We start from the raw sequence: 17,734 nt of genomic DNA on the forward strand, positions 1-17,734 counted from the left end.
ATAATGACAACAATATAATAATAATAGTATTAATAATAATAATAACAACAATATTAATATTTTACATTAATAATAATAACAATTTTGTTATTTTATAATAATAATAATAATAATAATAGTAATATTGTTATTTTATTAAATAAAATTTAATAATAATAATAATAATAATAATAATAATTTTATAATCTATTTATAATAGTAGTAATAATAATAATAATCATAATAATAATAATAGTAATATTGTTATTTTATAAAATTATTATTATTATTTTATTTTATTTATTTTTTTTATGCCATAGTTTTAGATAAAAATTAAGTCTGGTGTAATGACTGCTGAAAATGCTGTAGAATCTTTTAAAATATATAGTGGTAGAAAAAAATTATTTTCACTAATTTCTGCAACTCTAATACTTTTTACACATCCTATATCCTGTTGTCATGCTATAACCTCATAAGATAAAGATGACAAACATGTCACGCACTTGTATTGTAAGCATAACTCTGTCTACATCTCAAACATGAACCACAGAGAAGCGTGGCTTAAATGCTCCAGATAAATCTCGTTTTCCAGCACCACAGATAAGCTGGCAAATCCAGGCATTTTTCGTAAGTGCTGTAAACTCCTGCATTTTAGCATGTCAGACTCAAACACTGGGTCTCGGCTGGTCTCTGACCTTCTGAAAGCGAGCAGATCAAGCCCTGATCCTGCGGGACAGCTGAGCATGCTAATAAGAGCAGAGCATTATGCCAATTAAAAGCGGCCAGCGACCTCAGCGAGCGCTAACAACCGTTCACAGTCAGATCTCAAGCTAATTGGCTTTAGGGGAGACCGAGGCTGGACAGTGAAAGGTGAGAGTGTCAATCAAAAGCCCACTGCTGTCACCGTCTCAATACAGAGACACAATAAACAGAGCCGTTCCTCCAACATCACTGCATTATTCAGACGGGACAGAGTGGAGAACAACATTAGCACATGCAGAATAATAATAACCGACTCTGCTGTGTTCTTACTGTATTAAAGGATCAGAAATAAACCCACGGCTTTATGAAATGTTTGAGTGTCTCTACATGACAAAAATAAATACAAATGCAAAACAGAGAAATGTTTATCCAAGCAGAATATTTTTAAATGATCTGGAAAATATGTATAATACTACTACTACTACTAATAATAATAATAATTATTATTATTATTATTATTATTGTTATTATTATTATTATTATTATTATTATTATTATTATTATTATTAATATTATGTTATTATTATTATTAATATTATTATCATCATTATCATCATCATCACCATCATCATCATCATCATCATCATTATTATTATTATTATTATTATTATTGTAGTAATAAATTATATTGTTTGAGATTTATATATATATATGTACATAAAAAACAATGGAATTTTTTGTTAGCAATTAATAATAATAATAATAATAATAATAATAATAACAACAATATTAATAATAATAATAATAACAGTAAAAATAATAATAATACAAAATAGTTAATAACATGCAATTATATATGTAATATAATAACAACAACAAACTAAATCTAAAAATATGTATATAAATCTACATTTAAAACCAGTGGAATTTTTATATTTATAATAAAAAATAAATAAATAAATAAATAATAATAATAATAATAAAGAATCTGATGTTTTTAATATGTATTATTATTATTATTATTATTATTATTATTAAATTAACATTTTTTAATATAATGTATATAATTTATATAATTATATAATTATTAGTATACCTATTAATAGCAACAACAACAACAATAATAATAATAATAATAATAATAAATTAAAATATTTAGATATAATTTATATAATTTAAATATTACTCTTATGGTTTTCTAAAACAATGACATTTACAAGTCTGTATTATTATTATTATTATTATTATTATTATTATTATTACAACTAAATATCCTGTGGAGCCAGACATTATTAAAATCAATACTGAAAGTAAGAGAAGCCCTGTTTTAGACTTGAAACCTGTAAGCTAAAATGTGTCCATTTGATCTACAAACTCTTTGTGTAGCATGAGTGCCATCTAGTGTTTCTGGACTGATTTCTAAAAGACACAACCTGCTTTGACTACTTTCAATGTAACACAGGGATCAGCTTAAGCCCAGTTAAGCTGATGTGGCAGTTTATACAGTGCTAAGAAAACACACTTCGGCTCTGTTGACCTTTACATTTCCTTATTGCTTTTAGCAGGGCAAACATCTAGACAGTTTACCTTCTTCAAAAAAAAATCCAAGTTCAGTGTCCTTAACTCCAACTTCCTTCAGCATACCTCGCTGAAAGTTATAGGCTGTTTCTCAATTCCAAGAACGCAGAGAACGGACTTGCATTCTTGTGGAAACCAGTCTTGCCAGGTCAACTCAAAAGAACAAAATTTGGGAGACTGCGAGGACAGAGATCGCGTCCTGTGATGAATAAGATGCTGTGTTCTTCCTGATGGTCACATGACCCTCACGCTTCTTTAACAACAAATTATTTAAACATTGCAGCATTCATACAACGATTTACTGTTTTTCCCCTTTTCACAATATATACTATGCATAAAGACTTTATAAATATATGTTGCACAATACAAATAAAACATATTTTAAAACTAATTTCAGCAAATAAACACCTTTACTGTACCTATGCTTTTAATACGATTTTCATGGTAATGTTTATATTCACTTAGTTTTATTTAGTGAAACTCCTGAGACAAATAAGTTATTTCTCTAAACTTTTATAATAAACCTATATATAATGCTGCACCTCCCACCTCCAGTTGCAATGACTTCTGGGACTTCCAGAGCGAGTTCAGTGCTCAAGTCGGCATTTGTGCATCCTCGATATCAAGAACACATCCGGGAAATTTCACGCCGTCCTCCATTCTTGCGAACTTGAATATTGGAACTAAACTATGGCAGCTGATGATAACATTACACGAGAACAAGAGGACGCAAGACCGCTGAAGAACGCATATTGAGAAACAGCCATAGTACACCTAGAAAAGCTTGATTAGCTGATTCAGGTGTGTTTAATTGGGGTTGGATCTAAAATATGCAGGACACCGGCTCTCCAGGACCGAGTTTGGACACCCCTGGTTCAGATCAACATAAATGTGCGTAAATGACAGAATGTTCATTTTGGGTGAACCAACCCTTTAATTCATGCTACCTAATAAAAAACTGCATTACAAATAAGGTAAGAGAAGTGAAACACTTTATTACTTATTTGGTGTACCGTGCAAAGTTTTTTGTTTTTTATTTCATACTGAAATAAATGATGAATGTGACTTTTGTGGCACAGGAAAGGAGAATTCTGTCCACTTATTTTACATTGCATTTACAGTAAAATATTTTGGATAGATTTAGAAGGGCAACGCTGTGTAAAATACATCCTCGATAAGTTGGTGGTTCATTTTGCTGTGGCGACCCCTGATGAATAAAAACACTAAACTGAATGAAAATGTATGAATGAATGAAACATTATATTGAGTTGTAACTAGGACTCAAAGTTCACTAGGTTTATATCACGATTAAATGTGTATCTTTATCATGTGTATCTTTTAAGCTATTTGTATGATTGTCTCATACCTTTTTTCTCTCTCTTTTATTTTTATTATTGTATTTGTATTCATATTTTTATTGTTATTTTCCAAATTGTATTCTGTTCAATACTTGAACACAATAAAAAAAATATAATAATAAAAAATAAAACTTGAAATCATCTTACTGGAAAGAAGCACATCATTTAATGAAAAAAAAGTCTAATTTTACAGTTACTAAAAAACTAGTTTGGTAGAACCATGACCAGAGTTAAGTACCAGGTGGAAAAATAGGTTGATGTTTGATCATTAATTCTGTTAATGTCAAGTAAAGCTGGGTTTTCTTCAGTAATATGGTGGTCATGGAGTAATATTTTCCTGTCATCATATTCAATATCATGTCCATTAATGCAGTCTGTCTGGAATTCAATGCTTTCTTAGTGTCCTTTTTCAGCCGAATTACTCACATTTTGTCAGCCACGTCATCATCTGGTTTGTACTGGCCTTGAAAGCAGGGTGTGTGACTGAAAATGTTTCATATTTTCCTCTTTCTATTCTAAGCGTGACATCTGTCTACTGAGTGTCTGACTAACAAGGTTGAAGCTGGGTAGGCAACACAACGCAAAGTAGCCCGTTCTTCTGTCGAACTCTCAGATTCAAGATCAACGCATCAGCTGCTGGATCAAGGCAGATCTGAATGAAAGCTTGAGGGTAATTGAAAGAAAAAGAAAAGGAAAGGCTTTAAAGCCAGTGAACAGGAAGTTTCTGCACAATTTTATTTCAGTATGACGACATATTTTCAAATGAAACAAAATATTGAGTAGAGGGTGGAGTTTTATTTTTGCGCTCCTCCTCTTATCTTTCATTGACAGCAAACTAACGGCTGGAGTTGTCAACATTGGTATGTAAAATTACCCTCACTCACAAAAAAAACAACAAACAACTCAAACCTACCCAGAACTCCCAAAATGACCCCAAACTCTTTATTCTGTCCATTCAAAGCAGTTTAATTGTATATAAGCCTAGCTGAAACCATAAGAAATATGCAGAAGAAATTAGCTTTAAATGACAGAACAACAAACAATACAAAACTGAAAACTGAATAGGAGGAATAAAATCAATGGCCTATACAGAAATTAAATCTCGTGATAAAATCTTGTTCACTTTTTAATTAGGCTATTTTTTTAGTGAAGAGCAGCGAATCTCTCATTTTGATACAGTTGTATTTTTATAACAGGAGTGTCACTTTAGGAATCTATTAATCAATGAAAGCATTTGATTACTTTCGTAACTGTTACCTGTTTATACTGATTTAGGACAAAATTATTTGTGTTTAAAATGTACACACTGAAACATTTACATTTACATTTTACTGATACATTATTTAAAAAAAACACGCCTAGACAGACATGTTTGCATATTATTAAGGGTATTCAAATTAATATAAAGTGAAAGCATAATTCTATTAAACTTCTATTGTACATACAGTTGAAGTCAGAATTATTATTAGCCCCCCTTTGAATTTTTGTTACTTTTTTAAATATTTCCCAAATTATGTTAAACAGAGCAAGGAAATTTTCACAGTATGTCTGATACTTTATTTTTTTCTTCTGGAGAAAGTCCAATTTGTTTTATTTTGGTTAGAATAAAAGCAGATTTTATTTTTATTTTTTAAACTATTTTAAAGTCACAATTATAAGCCCCTTCCCTTTAAGCTTTATTTTTTTTTGATAGTCTATACAGAACAAACCATCATTATACAATAACTTGCCTAATAACCCTAACCTGCCTAGTTAACATAATCAACCTAGTTAAACTTTTAAATGTCACTTAAAGCTGCATAGAAGTGTCTTGACAAATATCTAGTAAAATATTTTTTACTGTCATCGTGGCAAAGATAAAAAAAATCAATTATTAATAAGTTATTAAAACTATTATGTTTAGAAATGTGTTGAAAAAATCTTTTCTCCGTTAAACAGAAATTGGGGAAAAAATAAACAGGTAGCTAATAATTCTGACTTCAACTGTATATCCCATTTGAGATAGGTTCTTTGATGCTACTTTAACTTTTCATAGAAAGAAAACAGGGGAGAAACATGGAAAATACCTAAATGGGATGATAGCAGGATAGAATGGTAAGATGCGGGAGAACAGCGCCAAAAAAAGAGGGTTGACAGGTATAGCGTGTCTATGCATACTTCGTCAAAACGTTCAAACTGACATCAGAGAAAGACTGCCAGAGACATTCCTGAGCAGAAGCAAATGGTCAGATTTCAATTCAAGTTTACCTCAACAAACCTTTTTTCAGTATATTAACTTGTGCAGCTTAACTCTTGTGTATTGCTCATATGGACTACCCTTTCGTTATGTTGGTGGCGGTTTTTGCCCCATAGACTTCCATTATAACAATCATTTTTTAATTGCAAAGCCTTGACACCAAATAATCAAGATTTCTTGATTGTTGGAGGTTTTCCCTGTTGTGGAGAGGTAAAATGATACATTTTTACTGTTGATCATCACTTGGCACCATTAACCCTTTAGATAGACCTGAGCAAAACCTCTAGCAACAGGGAATACCACCAGCAATTAGGAAAACACAATAATAGAGCGGCATGGCTTTGCAATCAAAAAATGTCAATAGGGCAAAAACAGCCACCAACATAACAAAAGGGTAGTCAATTTTCCCAGTGTGTATTAAGTTTTTGAACATTTTAAAAGAAAAATTTGGAGTCACCAAAAATTATTCCATTTGCTGAAACACACAGAAAGTTGTGGCCAAAAACTTAAAATCATTCCAGAGTGGATAAAAACATCCCCAACAGCATATAAGGGTTAATTGTTCCCATAAGATTAACACTGTGCTGTATCAAAACAAAAACTTTGTAAAACTGATTTGATGCAGACTTTAGGTTAAAGTCTTTAAAGTTTAAGTTATTCAGGAAATAGGGGAACTGAGGGTCAGTAGTGGTTAATCATGCCAGATCTCTCAAACGTTGATATGCAGTAGCCACATGTCAACTACAACAAAAATGCACTTGAACTTGTAACACACCACCACAGATTTTGTGAGTTAATATCAAATACAATGAGCTCTGTTGTTACAACCAGCTGGGCATAGATGTAACAGTTAGATAATTTGGTGATATAATATATGTACTTTACAGATTATGCAAGAATTTTATTAAAGAATGAAATGAACCATTTAAACCGCAAAAATATGGTGGTAAAACCAATAATCTTTCTCTCAGAAACAAACCACATTTAATGTGAGCTCAAACAGGAGTGTATTTTATTGATGACATCATCATATGTTGTTTCTAACTGATCAAATTGACAGTATACATTTTAAGTGTATTTTAAAACACTCCTCAGTTTACTCTCTATGACATATTGGGAATAGCAGTTTCAATGTAATTTTTAAAAAACTATTTTATCATTAAAATCATGATGTAAAGTAATATTAATTAAATATAATATTAATGCTAAAGAAATAAAATTTGGTAACACTTTCTATGAAGCTCATGCTTACAGGTATAATGAATTATAACTCTGTTTATAATGGTTTAGAATCAATTATAACAATTCTGTAAATGTATATACAAAGACACAAACCTTATACTGTTTAATAATGACAGCTACATTTAAAATAGTGTTATTAATGCTTATTAGTGCTGCTTTTCATTTCACAGTATACATGTTCATATCACATTATACACATATTTAGAAGTATTAACCCATTTAAGCCCAATAATAACTATAGTTGTTCCTAATTGTCATTTTCCTTTTATGAGTAATTTTCTACATGTTATCCATGTTTAAATTTTCAATGACTTGCAAGCAAATAACCAAATAAAAGATAACAAGAATAATAAAAAAAGAAATTGATTTACTTCCTGTCACATGAGGTCTTCAACTTCCTACCCCTAATTTCAGGATGCAAAATGGAGGCAAAAATGATACTGAAACTATTTTTTTGTTCAAAATTGTATATCAACAAAATCATGAAGGTCTCTAGATTCATCCAAATAAAACAAATCTCTAAAGAGATCTATAGTTTTTGTATACTTTGTCAAATGTTCAGGCAGCAACTATAGTTGCCGATGGGTAAATACCTTGTAAGTAAATAAATCATGGGGAATTAGGGGATAATGTGTTAATAATTTAATAAATCAAGGTTATTGGTCTTGTTCAATGTTTTTTTTCATATGACATCTAAACAACCATTTAACTGATATATTTACTTTAAAGCAGACTTTTTGATACACAATTTAATACACAGAAAAATTTACTAAATAAACTTCTCCCACTGGTCCCACTCTTACAAAGAGTTAAAATAACACTGGAGCAGAGTTAAAGTGCTGATTGAACAGAGAATAATAAACTCCTGCTGTTAAAAAGCAGAATCAATGAAGAAAAACACAAAGCTACAACCAAGTTCAGTCACAACCTTAGACTCTGCTGTATGGGTATTATCTAAATTGCAGCTTTTTCTACACAAATACACAGTATCAGGTCACTGAAACCCACATATTAGACTTGTCAGGGTGTTTTCTAGAAAATTCAGAAAAATGTTGTTGTTTACAAATACCTGTATACATGTGGACATTTCATAGCGGACTTGAAGCCAATGGAAATCTTCTACTCTTGGAAAAGTGTAGATGGTGGATTAACATTCAGCACATAATCACTAGTTAGATGTGTCATTATTTGTAACTTTAGATGCCATGGTTTCTAAAACAAAATCTGTCAGTGTTATCTTCATTCTCATCTTCAGCGTTTTACAATTTTTCGCGGTAGTAGCTCTCTGTCATCCGAAGCCAGAAGGCGCTGACTGAGTGATTGACAGCTGATATTAACCAATCATTCGCGTTCAGTACTAGAGCAGTGGTCAAGAAGAAGAGCGCGAAGGCGGGGCAAGCGTTACGAACTTGGATTTGTTTACTGCAGGAAGTTGACATGACAACTGTTTTAAACCATTCCCGAGCGCTGCGTTTCGCGTTCCAAGTGTAGACAAAGAGCATTCTGCGTGAATGTCTCCCGAATCCGCGCATGTGGTGAACATTTTGCTGTGAAAACTGGTCGCACACAACAATTTTAAGCACTTGCAGAAATGCTCCCAAATATATTTTAAGGTCGCATAGATAAAATTTCGGGCGCATATGCGACCAAAATGGTCACAATTTCAAGCCCTGCATGTGGACATGGCCTTAGGAACTCAACTGAAAACTCGATAAATCTCTCAAAATCTCAGCTAATAGTCTTTTGGGGAAACTAGTTTGGGTTTATCCACTTTAAGATTCATTAAATTATATGATAGATTTAGATTATTTTCAGGGGGTTCATATCAAATGGTTTTGTAGAAAATGTATAGAAGGTTAGCACTTACGTAAAGATTTCGTCAGTTACCCATTTACATGGCCATACACCACATTTACGTAGACAGGTGAATTAAATGTATTTAATTACAAATGATAGGCACTGTTAAGGTGTTTTGTGATATTTGTTACCGTGCAAAGACCTGCATGAAAATAATCCTTTATTCGTCTACAATGTAACTATCTCTGTAACTATCATTAATGTAAAAAGAAATAACAAACTGCTGGTGTCATATTGCCACGTGGCATTCATTTTACCTTGAAACTGCAGTCAAACATAGGCTTAAATACGTTTTGGTGGTTTCACAAAAATGTAGACTGAAGCACATATTTCCAATGAGTCTTTTCTGGAAAATGTTTTTTTTCTGCCTACTTATGCGGTCTAAACCAAATGTGTGGAAGCTTATAAATCATAGAGAATTACTTAGTAAGCAAAAATGGGTGTAATATTTTAGGAAACTGCACTGAAGGTGGTAAAAAAAAAGAATATGATCAGTATTTGGATATTAGGATTTCATCTACTCGACTGAAAAATATATGAACAAGCATGAATGTTGTCAAGATTGACAACAATCTTGTCAAGATTCAGAAGAATCTTGTTTCAGTCTGACCAACCACAAACACATCTCTCCTGCTTGATTTGATGTCTTCTGGCATAGACTACTGTCCTTTTCAGTTTCATGAATAAAGCCTGCAACATGACAATAATTAATATTTTTCATCATCAGCATTGCTTACCAAAATATGCACGTTTCATTTGAAATCTCTACATTCTGCTCTCCAATATGGCCACTGATGACGTTATGAAAAACGCTCTATTTAGGTCTACACAAATCAAATAAATTAACAAAAGAAAAACAACTGACCTATTTATATAAACAGAACAAGGTGTTGCTGTGCTCTTTCCTACTTTTTAATAGCTATTAAAAACATTTACTTCAGTTGTAATTGTGATGGTGAATGCTAATATTCTGAACTGAAAACATCAGCTTTAATCAGTATAGATCAGGGGTTTTCAAAGTGTGAGGCGCGCCTCCCCTGGGGGGCGCCAGAGCATGTCAGGGGAGGCGCGGGAAAAATATTATATAATAAAAATATAATTATTAAGTTTAATTATTATATGTATTTTTTATTATATTTAAACATTTTAATTAAACAAAACTAAAAAAAAATAATACGTCAAAAATAAGAAAACCTTTTTTTACCCAGAAGGCCATAGCTGTGAATTCGCTTCTGTTTGGCCTGCCAATACAGGTATATGCCTGCTAATACAATGGATCGGTTTCTGGGACCCCCCGATTCAAAGCCTTCAAGTTCAGGGCTTAAACCCAAAAGACGACGATATGATGATCAGTATTGGAGTTTAGGATTTACGTGGACAGGACCAGCTGATGAACCACGACCTTTATGTGTGGTTTGTCAAGATATTTTGGCTAATGACAGCATGAGACCCGCTAAACTTCGACTGTTTTGACTGGGATGAACAGTTCTTGGATCTGTTCTATTCATATTGAACCATCATCCTAGTTTTAAAAACGTTATATTAAAATACTTGTTATTACTCTATAAATAATTGCACTTTCATGCAAATGATGATAAAAGTGAGTTAACAGTCTGACATCTGTCTGTGTCTTTATATATACTCTATATATATATATATATATATATATATATATATATATATATATATATATATATGTGTGTGTGTGTGTGCGTGTTTGGGAGGAGGGGGGCGCCAATGGATAAGTTGTGTCAAAAGGGAGGCCCACTGTCTTAGACTTTGAAAACCCCTGGTATAGATTCATTCTCAAAATCAACATCCACGTTAATTTCGCTGTGATGTTTGCTATTGTTTAATGCTACAAGTTGAGGTGACAGAACAGAATTTATGAACTATCACTCCAATTCAAAACAGCACCTAAAATAGCACATCTTCATTTTATTCCCATAAGAAAAACATTTTCATGACAGCAGGGGTGGACTTGACCAATAAGCAAGGTAAGCAAGCATTGAGGAGAAAAAGAGCTCCCAATAAAGATCTATAAAGATCTTTCAATAATTTATCTAAATAAGTTTTCAATCACACTGGTATGTTAAGGGTCTAACAAATAAAATCTTTAAGTATTTATAACATCCATAATGCTTTAACTTTACTAATAAAATAAAATAAAAATAAAGTCACAGAGGCACAGTGGGTAGCACGATCACCTCAGCTGGTTTGAGTCCCGGCTGGTTCAGTTTGATTGTTCTCCCCGTGTTCTTGTGGGTTTTTCTCCGGGTGCTCGGGTTCCTCCACAACCCAAAGACATGCGCTATAGCTGAATTGAATAAGCTAAATTGGCCGTAGTGTATGTGTGTGAATGTAAGAGTGTATGGGTGTTTCCCAGTGTTGGGTTGAAGCTGGAAGGGCATCCGCTGCGTAAAACATATGCTGGACAAGTTGGCAATCCATTCTGTTGTGGCGACCCCAGATAAATTAAGGAACTAAGTCGAAAAAATAAAATAAAATAAAATGAAATGAAATTAAATAAAATAAAATTAAATCTGTCTAGAATTGCTAAGGGCCAAATCAATAAATCCAGCCCTGCATGGCATTTTGATCCTTTCTTTTAACAAAATCAATGGGATTTTATTGTGCGGTTTGGTTTGGAAGGAGACAAACCTGCAAAACTGTGTTCCAATAACACATAACGCAACACGATTCCAGTGACAAGAAATTTGTCTGTCTACAACAAACATGACACAGCATGACAGAAACAATTAAATATTAGCCATTCATTTAAATACCAGCCGTTGCACTCCCAACGAAATGGTGATTGCTAATATCTCAACAACAACTAAATAATAACCACACCTGTTCCACTTCACAAGATACACTGGAACAAAAAAAAAAAAAAATCAACAAACTGGCATGGCTAAATACACAAGACCAGTGAGACGTTCCAGTCATTCCTGCATGCCAGTGAATCCATTTGGCAATGGTTTTTATGCTGCACAAAATAACAGATTCGTTACTCAACTTTCATTTCCCACGCCAAACCTCACAAAACTGATGCACAATGCCTGCACAGCTTTAGATCAGTGCAGTTATTTTAATAACACCCATTCAACCAAACAACAGTCTTCCAGCATGACCAGTTTTGCTGTAAATTTAAATCTATTATCTGCCGAGACATCGGACATATTTTGCATGGTGTGTTTGTTTCGCTTTCTGATGAGCTGATTAAATGCAATCCATTCTCCACACAGAATATGAAAATGTTTTGCATCTAAAGTCTCTTTATCTTTGAGAATTGCTGCTCTTTGAGGTCCATGTTCACTTTCAGAAACATCCACAGCTAATGTGTTATTATGAAACACTGAATACTAGGATATAATGAAACATATAAGACGTAATATTAGGAAAGGTTTACATTGCATTTGTGAGTCAGTCTTGAAAACACAGATAATTACTAAAGTGAATCATAGGTTTATAATATCATTAGAATAGCATGGCTGAGGCTTGATTCTCATGACCAGTTAAGTTCTGGATTAAATTATGTTTACTTTTTAGCGAATAAACAAACAACTATAAATATTCTTAAATAATAAATAGGGATGCTTCGATCAGGATGTTTGGAGCCAATACAGAGTACCGATTCCTTGTGTTGGTGATCGTTTGATACAGATTCTGATGCTTCAAGGTTTATATAACTTTAGCATTGCATTAAGCATTTAACTCTCCTAAGTGTGATACTTAAGTGGAGATCTGGATTTACCTGAGAGAATAAATGAAGGATGTTGTATATAATCCCTTAAACATGTCTCTTATAAACATTTAGTGTGGACACGTCATGGTCAGAAGCAGCTTCTAAGAAAATAATATACAAGAAACTATTTTAAAATTTGGTATGAAAAATGACTAACAATGCAATTTGGAAACATTGCAAAATGGTGGAGGAATAGCTCAATGTGTGTCAATGAAGAAAATGTTTGGAGTGCATATTTGATGCATAACATATAAAAATGCATCTTCCTCTACTTGTAAACCCGTAAACAAACATTCAGTTCACGTGATAAATTGAATAATAATATGGCATATTGAATAATATTTTGCTATATTGAATAATAATATGACATGTCGAATAATAATACGATATATTGAATAATAATATGATATATTAAACAATAATATGATATATTGAATAATATGATATATTAAATAATAATATGATATATTGAATAATAATATGATATATAAAATAATAATGATATATTGAATAATAGGATATATAAAATAATAATATGATATATAAAATAATAATATGACATATTGAATAATAATATGATATATTAAATAATAATATGATATATTAAATAATAATATGATATATAAAATAATAATGATATATTGAATAATAAGATATATAAAATAATATGATATATTAAATAATAATATGATATATTGAATAATAATATGATATATAAAATAATAATGATATATTGAATAATAGGATATATAAAATAATAATATGATATATAAAATAATAATATGACATATTGAATAATAATATGATATATTAAATAATAATATGATATATTAAATAATAATATGATATATTAAATAATAATGATATATTTAATAATAGGATATATAAAATAATGACATATTAAATAATAATATGATATATTGAATAATAATATGATATATAAAATAATAATATGATATATAAAATAATAATGATATATTGAATAATAGGAAATATAAAATAATAATATGATATATTAAATAATATGACATTGAATAATAATATGATATATTTAAAAAATAGTATGATATATTTAATATGATATATAAAATAATAATATGATATATAAAAAATAATAATATGACATATTGAATAATAATATGATATATTTAAAAAATAGTATGATATATTGAATAATATGATATATAAAATAATAATATGATATATTAAATAATAATATGACATATTGAATAATAATATGATATATTTAAAAAAAAATATGATATATTGAATAATATGATATATAAAATAATAATATGATATATTAAATAATAATATGATATATTGAATAATAATATGATATATTAAATAATAATATGATATATTGAATATGATATACGGAGTAATAATATATAGAAAAATATTGTGATTTATTGGATATGATAATTGTTTATATTTTATTTTGTACATTTAAAGAGAGCGAGTCATTTGCTGCTAATATGATTTTCCTATTCAGAATTTGCATATATAATTTTCTGAAATTATATTATAAAGGAGAATCAATGTCTGAATATTCCAATATAAAACCAACTTTACCTCTATTGTTGTTCTGAAGTCAAACAATGTGATATCAGACCAAAATATCTTAAACAATATAGGGAGCATGTCACAAGTTGTCATTGAATGAATGTGAGAATTTAAAACCAGCTACTTCAGAGGTCATAAAGGGTCGAGCTACTGACCTGATTGGGGTCATCGTAAAACACCCCGACAGACGAGAGCTTCGGTCCGATGCTGCAGCTCTCCGTGAAAGCGGCTCCGCTGGCCTTGTACGAGCTCTTCCAGAACTTGTATGCAATCGTGATGTTTTTCACCGGAGGAGATCCAGTCCGAATCACGACTTCCGAGAAAAGACCGGTGTAAAAAACGAAGCCCACCAGAGTCACGATCAGACAGATGATCAAAAACAGAATTAGCAGTAAAATGATAAAGTCCGACATTTTTGTTTGCCCGGCTTCACAAAATCACGCTCAGAAACGGTCAACGTGTATAAATAATCCTCAGCTACAGGGAAAACAAACACAAAATCAGTCCTTCAGCATGCGAATTGGCTTGTTTGCTCGCGTGTCGCTCGGCAGATGTTACATTTACAGTGTTGAGGCTTTACTGTTAGGTAAGTTTAGTTATGTATTGACACAGCTGAATTTTTGTTTATCCTTTGCACAAAACATTGAGCGCATTGCTTCCTGGTTGCAACATGTGACTGTGACTCAGAGGGATTGCGTGAACGAGCCAACCAAATAGTTATGTTAAGTCCGATTCATTTGCGCGAATCGGTTCTTTTGAACGGGTCTATTATACAACCGATTCAGTGATTTGTTCTGCTGAAACTATCGGTTGTTTTGGCGTCTTAGTCCACCCTTATTTGCATTCATTAATCTGTTTTACACTAGGTACACAAAAAGTTACACTCAGGCCCCATTGAATCCCATAAAAGGCCAATATTTCATCTCTGTGCCTTTTAAGCATGCAAACCAATACATAAAATGTAAAACCTCTTAACTAATAAAAATAAATGCAAAAGAATAAAAAAAGGTATAATTTATTTACTTTTTTCACAATTTTCTTAATTTTAACCTTTTTAGCAAATAGCAAATACATTTTTTTATTTGTATAGCACTACATGTAAATTGACAGGACTACATGTAAATTATTCAGAAAAATGTAAAATAATAATAAAAATTTGGCATTCAACATCGTTTACATATAAGTTTTGAAAACTGCAATTTAAAGGTTTATTGAATACAATAAAAGGCCAATATTTATCTCTGTGCCTTTTAAGCAAGCAAATACATTCATTCAGTCATTTTCTTTATGAATAGTTCCTTTATTAATCTGAGGTCCAATTAATGAACCGAAAACTTATCCAGCAAATGTTCACTCATTCACAACGGACAATTTAGCCTACCAAATTCACCTGTACCACATGTCTTTGGACTGTGGGGAAAACCAGAGCACCCGGAGGGAACCCACGCGAACACAGGGAGAACATACAAACTCCACACAGAAACGCCAACTGACCCAGCCGAGGCTCGAACCAGTGACCTTCTTGTTGTGAGGCAATGCTTGTTGAAAAATGAAATTTAAAGGGTTAAAATCCTTAAAATGAATTTAATTTTGGTTGTAATCAGGACTGATGGTGGAATCTATGTCAATAAGTGCAGAAAATTATTTTATGATCATTTTTGTCTATTAGAGACCTGTGTGTAACTTAGTATAATTGACACTTAGTATAACTTTACAGTACAGACAAATGCTGCTGCACAAGAACATACAGGAAATTGGCCTTCATTTATTATTAACATTTACATTTTTATTAAAATATGACAGCAAACGGCAACAAACAAGTATCATAAAATGTGAAAACACAAATAGTTTCTCAAGAAAACCACTTGATTATGGTTAATACACATCAGCCTTTTTCTCCATTTAAAATTAGAAAGGAAAAGAAAATATAATTGGATGCACTAGTACAGGGGTGGACAGCCCTGTTCATGGAGAGCCACCTTCCTGCAGATTTCAGTTGCTCCCCATAACAAACACACCTGAAACAATTAATTAGGACCTGAACACCACGTGATAATTACAGGCAGGTGTGTTTGATATGGGTTGCAACTGAAATCTGCAGGAAGGTGGCTCTCCAGCAACAGGGCTGTCCACCCCTGAACTAGTAAATCAACGGTAGTGTATTTCAGTCCGATTCATCTGATTCCTCCACTTCTTCCTGTCCATCATTTCTCTCTTCAGAGTCACTCTCCTGCATCAAAAACAGATTAAATCAAGCATCAAGAAATAAAACATATTACCAAATCCCTCATAAAGGATCCAATGAGGAAACTGAACTCCCAAAACAAGTGAAGTGAAATTCATGACATCCCATTAAAGACAATTATAGACAGTCACGGGACATGCTGCAGATTTGCTTTTGTGAATTAGATGACAACGCATGATAACAAAATACTGCTGCTGGGCAGGAGAGGAATATGTTGATGTGATATAAGAAATGTGTTATAATAATCAAACATAATTAAAATGGCCTGTAATATTTGCATTTCATAAAAAAAAAACTGATGTTAATTTACCCTCAAGCCATCCAAGATATTGGTGATTTTTTTTTTAATTATTTCACCTAAAACATCCTTGATGACTTATCGAATGTTAGGCTAATAGTCAACAGCTCTCTGGGCTCAAACTCACCCATGAGCTAATGCTGTTTGTTTGCTGACTTTTTTATCAGCCGGTATAATAATTCATAATGGTAAATGTGTTGAACAAACAAAAAAGCAAAAAAAAAAAAATACACAAAATGAGTTACTGGCACTAAAAACCAAAATAGCATAGTGAAATTTTATCCAGTGTTGTTCAATTGTTTTTCTGCGGTCAATGGATACTGAAAGTTTAGCTTTGTTATCACACGCATCAAAACACATAAAGTAGAAAAAAACCCTTTTGAATTGTAATAATATTTCACAACATTACCAAAATCTCAACATTAATGAAATAAAAAGCCCTTGAGCTTGAGAGCCTTCTTTAAAAATAAAAATAAAAAACAGCAAATGATAAAATGTTAGATCGAATAACACTAATCAATTGACCTAGATTACAACACTTGCATGTAAAGCAAAGAAATGAATGATTTTTTGGCATTGTAACAAAAATATTTAATTTCCCATCAGCAAAGTTCACATCTTATTGTGCATCCTGTGCAGTAGGAATAAACAGTTTATGTTCAGAATTCCAGCTGATTAGATTACAAGAGCATTTATGTCGAAAAATGGAGGTCAACCTACCTCTGCTTCGCTCTGTAGCTGAGAGGACTCTTCCTCCTCTTCATCAGCTGCCTGTGACCTCTGAGAGAGAATCTCTTCACCCTGCAAAAACAAAACAAACAAAAATGTTTTACATCTCTGTATAATCCAGAAATACTAAACTGCACCCAGTGCTCCAAATGGTGTCCTTATATCCAGGGTGCGAATTACAGGGGAGTTTAGGGGG

General features: G+C 31.8%; 2 protein-coding genes across 8 annotated transcripts in view; both read right to left on the bottom strand.

Annotated features, from left to right (window-relative positions):
- tex264a (testis expressed 264, ER-phagy receptor a) overlaps positions 1-14,951 on the bottom strand; it is a 145,510-nt gene extending 130,559 nt beyond the window's left edge. For 2 of the 3 annotated variants that reach the window (XR_015492631.1, XM_087255323.1), the window contains exon 1: positions 14,422-14,951. Coding sequence is in view for 2 of the 3 variants with exons in the window: in XM_087255323.1 (XP_087111449.1) it covers positions 14,422-14,679 (258 nt within the window). In the remaining variant the exon portion in view is untranslated. 3 annotated transcript variants of the gene reach the window in all.
- Positions 14,952-16,026: 1,075 nt separating this feature from the next.
- Positions 16,027-17,734, bottom strand: part of fancd2 (FA complementation group D2) — a 39,545-nt gene continuing 37,837 nt past the window's right edge. For 2 of the 5 annotated variants that reach the window (XM_087255305.1, XM_087255306.1), the window contains exons 43-44: positions 17,530-17,610; positions 16,031-16,496 (exon numbers count right to left, since the gene is read on the bottom strand). In XM_087255305.1, the coding sequence (XP_087111431.1) occupies positions 16,431-16,496; positions 17,530-17,610 (147 nt within the window). In that variant the 3' untranslated portion in view covers positions 16,031-16,430. 5 annotated transcript variants of the gene reach the window in all.

The sequence above is a fragment of the Danio rerio genome, chromosome 6, assembly GCF_052040795.2.
Source record: "Danio rerio strain M-AB ecotype USA chromosome 6, GRCz13ab, whole genome shotgun sequence".
Lineage (NCBI taxonomy): Eukaryota > Metazoa > Chordata > Actinopteri > Cypriniformes > Danionidae > Danio > Danio rerio.